General features: G+C 35.5%; 1 protein-coding gene and 2 long non-coding RNA genes across 3 annotated transcripts; all 3 read left to right on the top strand.

Annotated features, from left to right (window-relative positions):
* The first annotated feature begins 3,579 nt into the window (after positions 1-3,579).
* LOC143304497 (uncharacterized) lies at positions 3,580-4,813 on the top strand. The gene is made up of 3 exons (XR_013061160.1): positions 3,580-3,604; positions 4,639-4,690; positions 4,762-4,813. It is a non-coding gene; the product is annotated as an uncharacterized LOC143304497 (long non-coding RNA).
* A 355-nt stretch (positions 4,814-5,168) lies between these two features.
* LOC143304501 (venom serine protease Bi-VSP-like) lies at positions 5,169-6,301 on the top strand. Its single transcript, XM_076626977.1, has 3 exons — positions 5,169-5,223; positions 5,295-5,449; positions 5,778-6,301. The coding sequence occupies exons 2-3, from the start codon at positions 5,318-5,320 to the stop codon at positions 5,814-5,816; spliced, it is 171 nt and encodes a 56-aa protein (XP_076483092.1). The 5' UTR covers positions 5,169-5,223; positions 5,295-5,317; the 3' UTR covers positions 5,817-6,301.
* A 712-nt stretch (positions 6,302-7,013) lies between these two features.
* On the top strand, positions 7,014-9,104 carry LOC143304499 (uncharacterized). Its single transcript, XR_013061164.1, has 6 exons — positions 7,014-7,274; positions 7,487-7,582; positions 7,659-7,937; positions 8,013-8,281; positions 8,365-8,461; positions 8,624-9,104. It is a non-coding gene; the product is annotated as an uncharacterized LOC143304499 (long non-coding RNA).
* The last annotated feature ends 9,125 nt before the right edge of the window (positions 9,105-18,229 follow it).

Genomic DNA, 18,229 nt, shown 5'->3' with positions numbered 1-18,229 from the left:
GATATATGCCAATATTACTTTGTTCGACAAAGCGTATAAGATGAGGAGAGAATCGCGATAAGGTAGAACAAGAGACAGATATTCTCTACGTAAAGCAAGTCTGTCAACTAGATTGAAATCCTATAGCTATAACTACAGTGAATCCATATTCTGGCAAATTGTCTTTTCACAAATGAAGCTTCTGAAGAACGGAATTGATACAATAACTACTGTTCATTCGTAACTACTGTTGTAAGAATCTATATATTTGTCTATCTATATCTATATATATCGATCTATATATATTTGTCAGAATGTCATTTTATCAAAAAACCCATTCTCTGTAATCATAGTTTAACGAAGCATAATTAATAGAAGAGGTAGAGCGTTAAGTGGAGATGATTTAATCACAGTTAAGTAGATAAATCTCTATATTAGTCTCTTTAATTAAAATGTTCTACGTTTTATTTGCGTCATTTTTTTCCTTCATCCAATTTAAAATGTTTAAATAACAATAGCCTATACAATATAATTTTATGTAAAAAAATTGATTGTACCATGTTTATTACAGATATTTAACATTTTTGTGTACATACAAAATTTAAATTATACCTCGCTTGAGAACAAAAATTCTATTTGTTTTCCTAACATGTACTAATAATTATTGATCAAAATAGAAAAAGCTGGAGGAGATTACTTAGGAAGATTACTTAGCATCTCATATTCCTGTCAAGGCTCGAACGTTTTATCTTCCTTTAGATTTTCCTAAGTTTCCATTTCTCTGACTTGCTATTTGAGTTAGCTTAGTATACGTGCTATACATAAGTATGTATAGTGTCATGATCGCGACAGTCTTGAGTTACCCACGCTTTATCCTCTGTAAACTATTTATAAAAGAAGAACAAATTACATGTTAGAACTTTCATTCAATTTACCAATACAAATAATTTTAAACAAGAAAAAAGACCTAATGCAGTGGTTTCAACTTAAACATATCCAACAGTTATTTACGAATAAATAGTATAAATCTTTTAGCAACATGAAATTCGCGATATTTATTCAAATATTTATATTTACAGTGCGGCATCAGCAAAGAAAACGTGTTTATCGAAACGTGCGCTATCGATTTTATGCTTTTGCCACGCAAACAGGGAAATTGCAACTCAAAATTGAATTCGCACTGCAAAGCGTCGACGTTACGATATCAATTACATACTTCAAAAACACCGAAGGTATCACACGGAATCAGAGAGATTCTGTGAGAAGTTAAACGCATAGTCACCCTATTGGGAATAGGATTGCTTTGATTCGAGCTCAAACATAGGGAAAGCTGAAAGAATCTTTTGCGGATCTTCCTTCTTCTCTACATTGGATTTTATACAAAACGACTTTAACCTTTTCAAGGAAATACGGAAATAAGGATTTTAGATAGAGAGATTTATCTGGAAGGAAATGGATAGAAAACGTAGAACCAGTTCTTGTTGGTTGAAAGATTTTTTCTCTTCGCAGAGATTCAAGCTTTAAAGAACGATCAAATATGTGCGCAGCTGACTTACGAGTGAAGTTATTATTAAAAAAAATTGTTGCATTTAAAAGGATAAATATTAATATAAATTTAAAAAAATTGTTTGTTCAATTATCATAAGTTTAATTTAAATTTAAAAAAATTGTTAGTCCAATTATCATAAGTTTAAAGATATGTAGATATTGTATTTACATATCGAAAATCAGACAGCAATATTAATTAACACACCTAGTCAAACGCACACGTACTTTAAAACCGTGCTTTAAAATCGATATTCGCTGAAACAATACATCGCTCTGCGCTTCTAATTTGTTTTCGCACGAAGAATCAGTCCACTCATTGTTACCGTCACCATCTCTACCGTAATCTATATTACTCGAATAAATTCTATATCTTGATTGGAAAATCACATATTTTAACGAACTTCCCTATTTTTTGTTTTTTATGACTTTAACTGGCAATTTCCATAATGTTCTATAACTTGACAACAGACTGATAATATTTCAGGATATATATACATACATCATGTTTTTGAGGATTCTGTAGTAAAATAATTATAGTTGGGGAGTCCAACTTCCCAAACCGCGACAAACATATTTCACACATCCACGACGACTTTACAAGCAGACCCCTCGCGGTTTTGGGAAATCGATGAAGGACCCTCAATTAAACATATCTCAGAGGGCAGATCGACGATGCGAAGAACACTTCCAAGCCCACACCCGACGCACCAGCGAAGGACGATACATCGTCGCTCTACCTTTCAATGATCAGCTTCAGTCACTCGGATCCTCTAAAACGCTGGCAATTAAACGACTCGCCTCACTCAATCGCCGATTCCAGCACGACAAACGCTTCGAATCAGAATATCGAACGGTAATACAGGAATACCTGGCATTGGGACACATGACGAAGGTCAATGTCGACCACTCCGACGACAACGGATACTATTTACCCCATCATGGCGTGACCAAAGCATCGAGTCAAACCACCAAACTCCGTGTCGTTTTCGACGGATCGGCACCAAGCACTGCCGGAACCTCCCTAAACGATACACTTTACACAGGACCCAAGTTACAGGAAGATTTATTTTGTATATTAATTAGATTCCGCGCTCATCAGTACGTACTCACTGGCGACATCGAGAAAATGTATCGGCAATTCCTCGTACGACCAGAGGATCGGAAATATCAAAGGATATTATGGCGCAGCGCGAGTGGAGAAACAGAAACATATGAGCTTAACACCGTAATACTCTTATCATAGAAATAGAAGCAGTCCTCAATTCCCGCCCGCTAACTCCTATCTCCACCGATCCAAATGATCTCCTAGCCCTCACTTCCGGACATTTCCTCATTGGCGATTCATTAATGTGCTTACGTGATCGAGATTTCAGAGACATTCCATCGAACCGACTCTCCAAATGGCAGCATATCCAACAGCTTAAACAACATTTTTGGAACCGCTGGCATAAGGAGTATTTGAACGAGCTAACCAACCGCAATAAATGGAGCAAGGGTGGACACAGCATCCAAAAGGGCACAATCGTCATCCTCAGAGAGGACAACGTTCCCTCCATGCATTGGCCTCTGGGCCGAGTTATCAAGGTTCATCCAGGCGCCGATGGTGTCATCCGGACAGCTACAGTTCAGACGGCAAAGAGCATTTTGGATCGGGGCGTCAAAAGGCTTGTCCCACTGCCAATTCAACCCGATCTCGAGAAACCCGAACAACTAGCCACCGAGACGAAATAAGATGGGAATTTCAGCCACACCTCGCTAGTTTGATCGGTACCCTCTCAACGGGGGGAGAATGTTACGCCATGCGGCTTACCATAGGTCATATTCTTAACTATCGATCGCGGCACTATAATGTCGCAGACGGATCGTCGCGTCTGCCCGGCAAACAAACATTGTACTGGCAAGCGCATGGTTCATTAAGCAGGGCGACTTCCAGAAACGTCGACTCGTGGCCCGTATTTTACCTCGCGTAAAAGAATGTGGCGTGATCCGAACGTAGTGGGGGTCGCCTTCCAGAAAAAACGAAAAAAATCGAAAGGCGTTCAGAACTTTTCGAGAAGTCGAACCGTCAACACATGTGGTATGTCGCGCATTACTTATCAACCAAAACGCAGTTACATTTTTTTTGTTCCTTTTATATCTTTCTAGTTAATAAGTTGTTGAAATAAACATTAATTTATTTGTGTTAATTCTGTGGAATTTCATTGAACTACCCTTATTATCATAATCGAAATAAGGGGATCGATCAGTTCGTGGCGTCGATTATTTAATCGTAACGGGAACTTACAACTCTCGTTGACGTGCTATCTCGCGTTCGCGTCTCTCCGCGAACGGTCGAAACAAAATGATTCACTAAAAACTGTCCTGAATTCCTAAGAATTTATTTACCGCAAAACTGACAAAGTGTTTATTTAAAAAATGAGGTTGAAGGTAGTCCTTTTCTTTCATTTCATTCATTTTCATTTTCTTTCTTAAGTATGGCTAACACAATATCTAATCAATTAAAATTTTATATTTTCACGTGAAAAGTTTCTTTAGATAATTATTATCAACATGATGACTAACTCTTACGGATTAATACGTGTCTGTAGGGCAATCCGGTGGACTTGATCGGCTTTTTACTTCGAAAGTTGAGTAATCGGTGTCGCTTTCTTACGCATCTTTGAACTGTATAAATGTTTTAAAATTGTTTGATCCAGAATGTACGTACCACACCGGACAATCAAGAAGGCACGTTTTATGTCTTTCTTTCCGATTAATAATAAGCCATTTACTGCAAAGAATGAACTTTAAAGGCATTAAACAGCACATCAATGTACATTTCAATTAGACTAAATAATAATGCTATGATTTTATCGGTAGTAACTTTACTTATTAACTTGAATTATTTCTTTCTTTTACTTCATGTTAGGAAGAGTATCTTTTTGCTTGAAATAAAAAATTGATATAGGAGTAATAATATGGATAGAGATCAAAAACTGTTAGGGCAGAAATTACACGTTTGAACTTTATAGTTCAGTATAGTTCAAATAGAAATTATATAGAATTATTTGATAATTTGCATTCCACTGGAATAAAAATTTAATTTCTGTCTTTATCAAATCTCTATTTCAGAGTATTTGTACGTATGTACTTATCGTCTGCTGTATGTTCGAATATCGAATAGGTAATAATCGTTGTTACTCGTTATGTGAGAAAAAATTATGTATATTCACAACTATGACTATTGCATTTTAGGCGCTTGGCCATGGATCGCTGCATTAGGTTTTCGTAATCCCCGAAACCCAGACAAACCACTATGGAAGTGCGGAGGTTCCCTGATATCGGCTAGGCATGTTTTGACCGCAGCACATTGTGCACATATGGATGGAATAGAAAACATACACAATCATAATATTGCCATTCTTAGATTGGTGGAGGAATTGCCATTTTCGAGTAAGTCCTCAAATATATATATATATATATGCTATTGAGTATTACTGAAGTATCATATCCTGAAATTTCTTACTGTACACATATATTGTGTCATAAAGCATGTACAATTCTTTCTCATACTTTTGGTCATTCGTTTCCTGCATTTTCATTTATTCTTTTATTTTTCAGGGTACGTATATCCCATTTGTACGAAAGAGCCCCTACGAAAGAGCAACTTCGTCGGCTATAACCCCCTTGTTGCTGGATGGGGAGCATTAAGATATAGTAAGTGATATCAATTTTGTAATAAAATTAAACAGTTCCAGTCTTAAATATCTTTCTTATTTTCTTCGTAGGACGACCACGACGTAATGCATTAATGGAAGTACAAATGCCAGTGATTAAGAACGCCGAATGCAAAATAGCTTATTCCAAATTTCCTAATGCACCTGATATCACTGATGGTATAATATGCGCCGAACATGCTCAGGGTGGAGAGGATTCTTGTACGGTAATTAAGTTATAGAGTTACTACAAACTATACGGTATCTGAAGACAGGTCAATTCGAATTAACATCAAATCGACGTCTTAAACATTAGAAATAATAGATAAACACAATTTAATAGTCTTGCACACTTCTCACACCTCATTATGGTATTTAATCTAATTTCCTTCTAATCTTAGTTTTGCTCAAAATACATATAACATGTACATTATAAATTGGAGTATTTCAATACACAAATCAATAGAAGATTATTACTGTATATAAGTATAATTTCAATACAATTCGATCGATATATTTCAGTATCTTTGATTAAAAATTTAACGATCCTTTCAGGCTGACCGCGGCGGACCACTGCTGATACAACATGAATGAACCTCGTATTTAATAGGTATTGTGTCTTATGCTTATAAGTGAGGCACAGCTGGGTATCCCAGCGTTTACACTAGGGTCACATCGTACCTTGACTTCATTCTCCAAGCGATGCAATAATATGATATTACTGTTCCATAAATATCATTGTGTAAAAAACGTAAAGTTGGATTTTCTTATTGTGGAGATAAGAAACAGCTCAAATTTACATTGTTTTGTACGTTACAAATTATAGGCTTAAAATGTACGAAATGTAACTTTGAAACGACACTAATTTTTTACGCACGATAAACCTCCACGACTTAGGTATGTAAAGATGATAAACGTATATTAATTCTATTAATTTGGTAATAATAAACCAACTTTCTGAGAAGTTCTGTAAATTTCGTTTCTGTTGTATCAAGAGAATAATGGAATATTCCACTTAGATCGTATACTTCTTGTATGTACATACAAAATTTTCCGGCTAATCTAAAACACTTCATAAGATAGAGAGCTTCTGGAAATTCGGACACAGAGAGTACATAAAATACAAGATAAGTCTCGTGTCTTTCAAAATTATTTTTTATTCGCTAAAAACGTCCTGTGTATTCATGCAATCACATGCAACCTCGAAACTTCACTTATTTTTTATCACTTTCCAATTCAATACACTGTTTCTGCATTTTTGACTATATGTAAGAGAAATTTCCATTCAGCCAAAGGTGTACTTACAGATTATAGATTCCTATACGACTCTCGGTAAAAATTTATCCGCACTCCAGATAGTTAAAACTTCTGTCGACCGTATTGATCCATCTGCACTCTTCGTATGACGTCAATATCTGTTCAGTGCTGCTGCGTAGGTTTCATTGTGTTACGTCAATTCGTTTGTGACCGTTGCGCCAGTAATGGCGCTTTGCAATGGCGATTTGCAGGAAAACAGTGCAGGATGCTGTGATTCGTTTCTTGTGGTCGGAGGTTATGTTTGATGCCTATATTTATCAAAGATTTAATGCACATTATGGAGAAAGTGTTTTGTCACGAAGTGTGTTTGAATGGGCACAAAAGTTCAAAGAAGATCGCACAAGTGTTATGAAAAAACAGCTGGACGCCCGTCCACATCCACAATGACAACATTGAACGTGCTCATGAACTTATGCTCTATGGAATAGACGAGTGAAGCTGGATAATGTGGCAAATCATTTGCAAATGAGCCACGGCTCTGCTTATGCAATAGTGCACGACAGATTTGGGTTTTAAAAAGTTTGTGGGAGATGGATGCCAAAAAAGCTGATGAAAAGGTGAAGACGACGATGCATTCGTGGTTCGTAGCTCAGCCCAAAACATTTTTTAATGAGAAAATACGAAGGTCCTTCAGCAAATGGACAAAGTGTATACAGAAATTGAGTGATTATGTCAAAAAATGATGTATGTCTTTTTTGACAATTGCTTAAAATAAATTCTACACCGACAGAGCGGGTAACTTTTTACTCACCCTCGTAAGACACTTAAATTTCCAATCTATTATGATGAATAAAAGAGCTTATACTATTAAATCTAATTGTATTTTGTTGCATGAGAGTACACGTGTATGTGATGTACATTACCTTTATATCCCCTTGAACGCTTCAATATTGCGCATATATACTATATTTTGTACAGCTTCTATAAAATTTTGTATGTTTGTTTAGGCTGTTAATCCAGAGGCTGGAGTACAAAGAAGTGGCACAATGATGTGGGCTGATGACATTTATAATTATCAAGGAATCACCCCTACATTCGCTCAGGTATATATCGTTGACTATAATGTATTTAACATATATGATTGTTAGAATATTAATAATTAATTTTTAATTCTATCAGAATTTTAATGAAACTGTCCCTTGGGAAGGAAGAACTGATACCTTGATATCACGGTTTGTACATCCTATATGTACGACAAATTTTAGAACATTATATAACGAAGAACCAGATCGTCGTGGCCATGTGATGTGAATAAAAGGACTTGAATTTGATGATATTTTTATAATGTTAGATAACATAACTAAGTATCTTCACAGTAAGATAGGATGACATGGTTTACATGATCTTAATGTTGTTCACTTGAGTGATGATATTATAAGGAAAAGTGTAATATCACAGGTAGGATGATTCATAATTTAGAACTACTAACTCATGTATGTATTAAAAATTAAAGAAATATATTAAATTTTATAGGATATTTATGTTTAGTAACCAGTAATTCAGAGATTGGTATTCATGGTTACTATAACGAGGCTGTAGAAACGCACCCTTTCTTCTTTGCAAATGGTCCTGTATTTATGTCTAAGTCGAAACTGGAACCTCTGAATAATTTAGATTTATTCTTGTCATTTTCTAAAATACTTATCTACAGTATACCATAAGGAATGATACCGTATCACACCTAATCAAGTGCCTTAAGAAACATCAACAGGATATCACAGTAATCCCTTATCGACTGATATGTAAGTAAAAGTTATGTGTCATTGTTATACACAGTTATGTGTTAGTGTTATACACAGTTATTTATCATTTTCTATTAATTCAGTTGTAGCCACTACAATATCTATGACACCGGTAGTAATTATAAGATCAATAATGATGTTCTATAAGAGGAAATGATGATTAGGAACAAAAACTTACAGGTAAGTCAAAGTATATGTTATTTGCCATTTGAAAAGAAAGTTACTAACTTAGAATTTTTTGATAAATAATAATTGTGCAAAATATATTGGATTTCAAATTTGTCAAAAATTGAAATTTAAGAAGCATTGTAATAATATAACATTAATATTTTGATTTTTCAGGAGATATCATGCGGTGGATGGATAATATGTAAAAAATATTAAGCAGTATATGAATTTTCATATTGCGTAGAGATAACAAAATGAATTTTAAAAAATGTCGACATGGTAATAAGAAATAGCATCATGACAAAGAATATATAAAGACAGTTTCATTTTTTATAAATAAAAATTTGTTGTTCCAGATTTTGAAATATAGTGAAACGTTTAATTAGTATCTTAATATCTTTAAATAATTATTATTTTAGAATCAATTGTAATTGTATCATACGTACTTTTGAATTCGTGCAAGAACATATGTAATTTTGAAGTAGTTATTATTAGGAAATTGTTAGACGCGAACAGTATGCGAAAAGTTAGTATGCAGTGTAATAATTATCAATCAAAACACAAGAATTAAATTCTTGAGGAAAAAATTTCCGGAATTTCTTATTTACATGATTATAAAGAAATCCATAATAAAAAGGAGCTGCTTTCTAATACTTCTTTTCCTTGTAGTGCCTACGTTAATAATAACGAGGTTCGACTTTTTGTTTTCAGAGGGATACTGGAAAATTTGAAAGTACAGTACCATTGGGAAGAAAATCACGATATTGAAAACGATATTTGCAAGTAAATTTCCAAAAAATCTGTTTTCAAATTTTCGCTTTCTATTTCACATTAAAAGAAAGGGCTGCCTTCTTTCTCTGCAAGACAAAACAAACATTCTGAATCTCGTATCAATGAATGATGTCAATAAGTTATTTTTCTTTTCAGATTGAACAATATTCCAGATTTATTCATAATTTCATACTACGCGAAGAATAGACTTTCATAGGTATATAAAGGAAATATTAAGTATAGGAAAACTCTTTTTCGTTGTAGGTGACATATGCTTCACGGTTGAACACGTGTATTTTTGAACACATATAAATGAAAAAGTACTCTTATGGAGAAAAAGAATTGATACCTTCGATTGACATTAGATAATGTATATAAACTTATGAACAATCACTATCGGTTTGTATTTTAGGTGCACACGCAGATTTGTTGGAGTTCTTATAAAATGTACATCCTGTACGAACGTTTTATTCTTCCAAATTTTACGATACTATGTCTCATATAATAACTATATGGATTAAACGTAATATAAATAATCCGAAAATAGACTCGAACGACATTAATTGTCTTTCTATTTATATCAATATCGAAAATACAAGTAAAGCTGGAACAATAGTATGCAAGAATGGACTATTTATTATTTTAAACCAAATCATAGCATATTCAGAATGCACAGTATTATCATGAAATGTAAATGAATCAGTTGTAAACGAACGATTTTACTGTAAAATCGTTGCCTCCTTTTTTTCATCTGAAATATAGCAGCAATGAGTACATTCTTTTAATATATAATAAAACGAGATATCTTTATAAAGTTACATATGTCATCACTGGTAACTGTTATCTCGTATGACACCAAATATACCGTTAGTATGGAATGATATTTTTATGAAGATATACTTTAATGATAGATTTTATGAATGAAACGTTATATAAGAAAAATTATCTCTTGTTATTCTATGATGTGTAGTAGCTAACGAAGATTAATTTTACAAAGTATTGGAGCAAAAGAGAATTAAAAAATTAAAAAGATCTAAATAAGATTGTTCGTGTGGCTTAATTATCTCAATTCTGGTACACCACTTGTTACATTCTAACTAATTAGCGCTAAACAATAACTTGCAAATATTAAAGATATTAACACCTTAATATTAACACCTAAAGGTTTTCAGGAAATTTTATAATATTTGATTATTGTATATCTAGTCATTGATTGATAAAATTTCTTGTATAAGCATAGATCGAGGTTGACGTCATACGCAGATTGCATATCATTGACAGGTATCGTTTTAATTTATTTTATGGCTAGAATCATTTGAATATTATACGAATAATTATTTCCATTCGAACGATTAATAAATCACGTACCTATAAAAGATATATTATGAAAAAGACGTGACGAAACAAAAAAATATTGGAAATTCCGTTGTCATTAGATCAATTATTTTTGCAATGATTTTTATTTCCATGTAATTACATATGAAATGGGTAATTCATTAACATCTCCTCGAATCGAATATAATTCGTTACACTTCACAACGATTCAAATAATGGACGGGAAATATATAATAAGTTTCCTGTCCTTGCGTTAAAATAGTACTGTACAAATCAGATGATACAGGAAATACCCAAAAAACCCAATTACATCCACATTGCATGACAGCACACTTGCAATGGATTTTTGTGATTTCAATGTCACAGACAATGACACAACTAATCAGAACACGTTCGAGGCTATAGACATTGAAATTACCGCGTGTTTAATACGTTTAAAGCATAAATCTAAATTTCACGCGATTATTTCTTTGTACATTGTGAAACTCTTAAATTATCTTAATCGAATAAATAATCCTAATGTAATAAAACATCTTGAAATAGACCTAGATATCTGAAACAGAAACTCGAAGGATAAGAAATCCTAAAAGGTACTAATCCTAAAATAACAAACTCCTAAATAATAAACAAGTGATAAAACCTGTTATAAATAATAAAGCTTACCTGGAATAATCAAATCCTAACTAATCGAAAATAAAATAAGGCAAGCAATTCTTAATCTTTCAAGTAATTTTTCCGAAAACACAGAAAGATAGAGAAATTAAAAAGACGCAGCACAAATTGCAGCACAATGAAAGTTTCAGAGCGATGAATACGATCGTATTAAACTAAATAATTTTCAAAAGTGAAATTACACTGAAACGTATATCGATGATATTTGTCATTTCTACGATCTGTTTCGCTTGATCGTGCTTCTTTTCTGATGTAAATTCAATTTATAATACGAACTAAGTTTCCTTTATTATTATTAGTCCTGCGTCTTTTTAATTCGTCACTTCTTTTATTTCAGAACAATGACGGGCTCCAAGATGCTGTTCGGATGTTTGGCGTTAATTGCTTTTCTGCATCCATTAGTTCACGTTTGTACTTCGAGTAGTACAGCTCAAGGTTTGTACTTCGAGTTGTCTTTTTCCATGCACTTCAAATTCCAATACGATCTGGTCACGTGGCCTTCGTACAATTTCGAAATTTTACCTGTTTGGTAATCGTCAATGAAAAAAGAAGTTATGCGTGACCTCAACACATTGAAACAATTTTTATGATTTTTTATTTGCCGGTTGGTCAGCAAGTTAATGGAAACATTTCACTTAACTATTCGCGTTAATTTCTTCGGTTTAACTTTTGGGAAATGCTTCGTTAGCTTCGGGAATATTCCAACGATTCGTTTTACGTACAAAATAAGCATGATAAATATTACATCGCGATAATGTAATATCGGAATATATTAAAGGTGTAATTTTGTCCGATTAATTATAATTTATTAATAATGGATTGAAAATACAGATATTAGTTAGACAGAGAAACGATGTTTGATTAACAGGAAAACTAAATGCAACGCTCGTATTTACAACAAATAACTTGACAACTATTTGGTAACTCTCTCTCTCTCTCTCTCACTAGCAACTCTAACACTCGACAACACTCGCAACTCAATTCTAACGACTCTATACTTCGACGTCTCGATCAACTCTGATTCTCGCAACACGCACACTTTTCGATTCGCCTTGGATAGCGAAACCGTCCTTCTTCTAACGCGTTTTTAAAACGCGATAGCGCTATCACTTTCTAAAAGCGTCGTCTTTACATTTCCGATGGCCACGGGCACATCCGACTGCCAGATATACAATTTATTATAAGAGTATCATTACCATACTTTTCATGAAAAGAGCAATTTTTCTTGATAACTATACTCTGTAACATAGATTGAAGTCGCTGATTTGATCCCTCTGATATCGTTGTCTTATGAGAGTCTCGCCTGGTCTTGATTGGTTCTGTTGACTCTTATCGTTATGAAAAATCGATTCGTTGTGTACCTTTTTTGTATAGAGAATTATTTTGTGGTAGAATATAATGTTGTAATATTTGTGGTCTTTACTTTACTAATTTTGTCACTGAGCCGCTCTTTGGTTCGTTGAGCGATTCATATTCCGCATATATTCCGTACTTGCTTCGCTTGGTACTTTTATAATTTTCGCAGTTACAATAAAAAATTTAATTCTTAACAGATTAAAGATTTAACCTCTTGCTTTATAGTGTACAATAATTTTTTTTTTTTTCGTATAGGTTATGTGATCCATAGTTTGAGTAAGTAGTACATATATATATATATATATATATATTTCCTCCCACTGCGATGATCGCACTATATTTCATATATATATATATATATATATATATATATGTATGTATGTACTACTTACTCAAACTATGGATCACATAACCTATACGAAAAAAAAAAATTATTGTACACTATAAATAAATATATTCCGATATTACAAGTGGGGGCTCGTCCGGGATTGAATAAGACAGAGAAACGATACGATTTAACGGAGCTATTTGTGCGGAAGTAGAAAAGAATAGAATAAAATGGCAAACGTTGAAGACGAACGATTGTCGGGTGAAGAGGATTTGACGCTGGAGGAGCTGAGGAGTAAGCTCGCGCGAATGAAACTCCCTATATCTGGTGCGAGGTCAGTGCTTATTGCAAGGCTGAATCGGGCATGTAGGGCTGGACAATCGTATCCTAAGGGATCGACGGGCGATGAAGAGCTAATCGGTCAACGAGATTTAGGAAACGTACAGAGAGCTGAGCGTGATTGTAACGAAGATGAGGATGTTGAGAAAATGAATACGAAGGAGTTGAAGGAGCGCCTCGCTAGTTTGGGTTTAAAAACGACGGGAAGAAAAGTAGAATTACGCGCACGGCTACAAGCGGCCATGGATGGTAACGACATATCGTCGGAAGAAGAAAGCGACGACGAAAGTGAGGATGAAGATGACAAGAAAAACGCAAGAGGATACAAGAGAGATACGCGAAGGGTGCATCAGGACCGTGACGAATGTTGTCGAAGGGCATGTGTTGGTTCGACATTGAGTTTTAGAGACGTCGAAGATGCATTAGAGTCGTTTAGTGGCGACAAAGGTGAAAATGTCAAACGATGGTTCGAGTCGTTCGAGGAAGTCGCTGATACGTGCATGTGGTCGGATGGGCAGAAGGCAGTCTACGCCAGGAAGCTGCTGAAGGGATCAGCGAAAATATTTGCGAGCTTCGAGTGTCATGCCAGGACTTGGCATGAGTCGAAGAGGGGGCTAGTGAAAGAATTTTCGAGGAAAGTCAACAGTAGACAAGTACATCAGAAACTTGAAGAAACAAAAAAGGAGAGTGATGAAGCATGTTTGGCTTACATGTACCGCATGCTCGAAATAGCCAACCATGTGGACATAGAGGAGGAAGCAAAGGTGGAATACATAGCGGATGGAATAATAGACGACGAGAACAATAAGGCTATATTGTACGGCGCTACGCCAATCAAAGAGTTGAGGAAGAGGTTAGTGATGTACGAAGAGCAGAAGAGTCGCAGAGTAAAGTCGATTGTGAAGCCGGCTAAAACCCAGAAGAACGGGAAGCCCAGTCAATCTGTAGATGCAATGAAGAAAAGAAGATGCTTCATTTGCGGTAGTGAGGATCATCTAAGTGTTAAGTGTCCGGAGAGGGGAGAAGGTGTTAGGTGTTCCGAGTGCAGCGGATTTGGACATATTGCAGCGAGGTGTACGGCACGACCGAAAGAGACTTGCGTAGTGTCAAGATCCGAAAAGGGGAAGTATGTGAAGGAAGTAATCGCAGGAATTAAGCTTCTATTCTCTGAAATTACTCTCAAATCTCAGAGTCTACCTTTCAAATTCTCCACACTGGATCTTCGATTCTTAATATTTGTAATATCGTAGAATAGCTTTGATTGGAGATCGGCTGAAATTAGAAAACACCGTGTACGTCGTCTTTCGTGGTTTGTTTACATCCAAGAGCGCCTAGTAACAGTGACGCGAGAAAAGATAAGCAGCGTCAAAACAGAAGTACGGTTCCACATTTCAAGGAGTGGCAATCGAGAGGCCAGAGTATGTGAGCCGAAAAGTGTGCGTGTGTGTGTGTGTGAGAGGACGAGAGCAAGAGCGAGCACGACCGAGCAGGAGTGTATTGGCGAAGATCAGAGCTAATTGAGTCGTCGAAGAGTAGAGTCGTTAGAGGTTTCGAGTCGTCGAAGAGTAGAGTCGTGAGAATTGATAGAGTTGTTAGAGAGAGAGAGTGTGTGTGTTAGATTCGTTGTGACGAGAGTGATCAAATAACTGTAAAGTTATTTGATATAGATACGAGTATTGCATTTAGTTTCCGTTAAATAAATATCGTTCTCTGTCCAATTTATATTTGTATATTCAATTTAATATTAATAAATTGTAAGTAATCGGAAAAAAATTTCTATCCTTATTTTCCGATATTACATATTTGAAGCATAAATTAAAAATCGACACATTGACTACTTCAAAGAAATTAGCCCGAACGAGACATAACTCGTTCATCGTGGTTTTCGCGCGAAGTATATATGCGGTTTCTCAATCGTTGTGAGATTCCAACGACGTTAATTCTGTCGAAACAGCGACGCGCGACGACGATCGCACATTCTGTTGCTAGCGAGTGCTTGCAAATCGCGACGATATCGAGCGTAAAGACTAAGCGCAAAAATGGAGGACACTCGGCGGGGAATTGGAAATGCTCGATGACGAAAGGTATTTCAAGGTGTAATTACATCCACATCCAATTGGATCGCACCTTCGTTCGGTTGCTAGGTCAACAACCTTCGATGTTATTCAAATAATGCAACGGCTGGAGCAGCCGGTAGCGAGTCGTAAAAGTTTCAATAAAACACGTTCCTGCTAGTGAACGTATGTTAAGACTTACACCGAGTTTTATTTCGCTACGCCGTTTACTAGTTCGAAACGATCGATTGCATAATAGTAGCTGTTTCTTTCATCTCGGAAACACGATCGTAAACGGTGACAACGATCCAGCTTATTCCTGATCGTGTTAATTTCCACGCAAACTTTGTAAACATTATACGTCGCGACGCTCTCGTTAACGCGTCATTTCCTCCAACTCGAAAGTCTTGCAACTTTGGTGATCCGTTTTCTGTGTAAAATTGGTTACGAGCATCAGGGGACTTATCGTCGTAATCGGTAAATTGTTTATTAAGGATCTACAGCTTTTAAGGATTTCTCTCTAGAGATTTAGAGATTAGAAGTTTCATTAACGCGTTATCGTGTCTCTAACTCGATCTTTTTTCGCGTAAATTGGTCACGAGACTTACGAGCTTCGTTGTAAATAGAAGATTAGTAATATTTCGTAGTTTCGTGATAGTATATAGACATTTTAGTGCTTAAACGCGCAATTTTTAGTTCGCTTTTCGCTCGCATCGGCGCTATGAAACGGATCAATATCTCAACACTTTCCTTTAGTTCTACGAATCATCTTTCGACCGGCTTTTCTTGGCCTACCGTTTCCTAACGCTGTCCTAATACTATCGTCTTGCTGAGATCCTTTTTCCGATTGTATCTTCTGCTTATTTTATTATAAATCCGAACTTTCATTCACGTCGTATGTTTTACAGCGTTCCAATAAATGTAACCAGTAGGTGCTCTAATACTCAAACGCACCTGTGCGTATCTCTGCATATTTGCTGAAAAAAAAGATGAATCTTACGTTACATTTTCAATATGCGTAATAAGCCGAAAATTTCTCTGATGCTAATCCTTCGTAACAAAAGGATGGCATCACTATATGCATGAAAATAGCATTTGGCAATCGTTAGAAACACAATACATGGATATATATGTAGTTGCCAAATTAACCTTCGCGGTGTTCAAAGTGAACGGCTAGAAACGATTGCTTTTTGTTCTGCTTTTTGAACTTTTTATCCAAGGAGCATTGTGCGAGCGCAACACGTTGCGACACCACATCCTTTGCCTCTCTCGAAACGTCTTAATAACGAATTATGGTGCAATCGAACCATCCTTCACAGAACTTCTTTCCCTTCAATTTACCTAATTTAATAATTCTTCAAAATTTTCTCATTTTCATTTCTCATTACATTGTTTATTATATATTCTACAAACCCGTATGAACACAACGCAATAAATTGACACGATAAAAGCGTTGAGATAATAACCACGAGACAATACTCGACAATAATAATACGAGACAATAATAATCGAAAAGGCTGATGAAACAAAGGAATGAGTAATTTGTAAAGACAGGAAAACAGCAATTAACGTACATCCAGCTACAATTGAAAATAACTTTCTTCGCTTTAAATGAAATTCCAATCAAATACGTTTTATCAGACTCGACTAACAATCAATATTATTAGCTCAACAAATACTCGAGATTCCCAATGTTTTTTGTCGAGTTTCAAATAGAACGTTAATTACTCGCTTGTCGGAACGTCCATCGGCATCGAAGACCGTGAACCAATCTACGTTATCTTCTCCTTCGTTTCAGGCTGTCGCTGGCGATACCAGTCAACCGCGAAGGTTACTCGAGATGCAGCATGTACGATGTAAATTACACGGAAATTTTGCTAAATGGAAGCCACGCACCGGACCCATCGTGGCCAACGAAAGATTGCCAACAAGGATGGGAATTTAATTATACCACCGTCCCTTATGCGTCTGTGGCATCCGAGGTGACAGAAAATGTTCGACTTGTAATTTCCTGCTTTTTGAATATTTTATCTGTTCCTATCAATCAATCCCTTTATACTGTGTATGTCGTATTCGATTACTTGCATGATCTATTTCGATAAAAAATAAGCGTAGTGTACAATTTTTGGAAAGAAAGAAGAACGATGAAAAGGGTCGAATAAACGTTTGTGGAAAGATCGATAGTTCAGAAGTGGGAAAATTAACAATGTCGATTTCCACAGAGGAAAATTATAGTACGTAACAGAATTACCAGTACATATTGCAGTAATAATTAGTGCATGTAGTGAAATTACAGAGTACATTCTAAATTCAAGCGTTACATTGCCAAATAAAATACAATCGAATAAATATTTATAAAAATACTTAAAGAAAGAAAAAGGATAAAAAATTTCGAATTATGAAAGCTGATAAAACTAGGTTGCGATAAAACTGAAAATGAAAATATCGGATTGAAAAGAAACTTTAATAAAACGTTATAACGAGCAACAGCGCGAACACGCAGATTTGTTCGACATAAATTGCAAGACTTTTTGCTCCAGTGGATTTCCATGAACTTTGCGTCGCTCGTCAGGAGGAGAATTATTCATCGAGGGGTAGGAAGCATCCAGAAGAAGGACGCGAGAACGCGCAGGGTCTTAAGCTTCTCCTTCTTTTTTCCTCAAAGGGAAAGAAAAACGGACAGAGGCGCGCTTCATTAGGAATTTCGAAACTTTGATCGAAAATTCGTTTAATCGAGGCGTTGAAATTGCTATAAGATTTCTGTGATGCTGATCGTGATCAGAAGTAAATCATTCGACTGTAGTTTTCTGTTGCAGCTGGGATGGGTTTGTCAGTATGATGCATTGCTAACCATAGCTCAAAGTATCTTCTTCATCGGCGCTATCTTCGGAGGATTAATTTTTGGATGGGTTGCTGATCAATATG

Source organism: Bombus vancouverensis, unplaced genomic scaffold (assembly GCF_051014615.1).
Source record: "Bombus vancouverensis nearcticus unplaced genomic scaffold, iyBomVanc1_principal scaffold0037, whole genome shotgun sequence".
Taxonomy (NCBI): domain Eukaryota; kingdom Metazoa; phylum Arthropoda; class Insecta; order Hymenoptera; family Apidae; genus Bombus; species Bombus vancouverensis.
The sequence above is the reverse complement of the archived record's forward strand: the minus strand, read 5'-3'. Positions and strand labels throughout refer to the sequence as shown.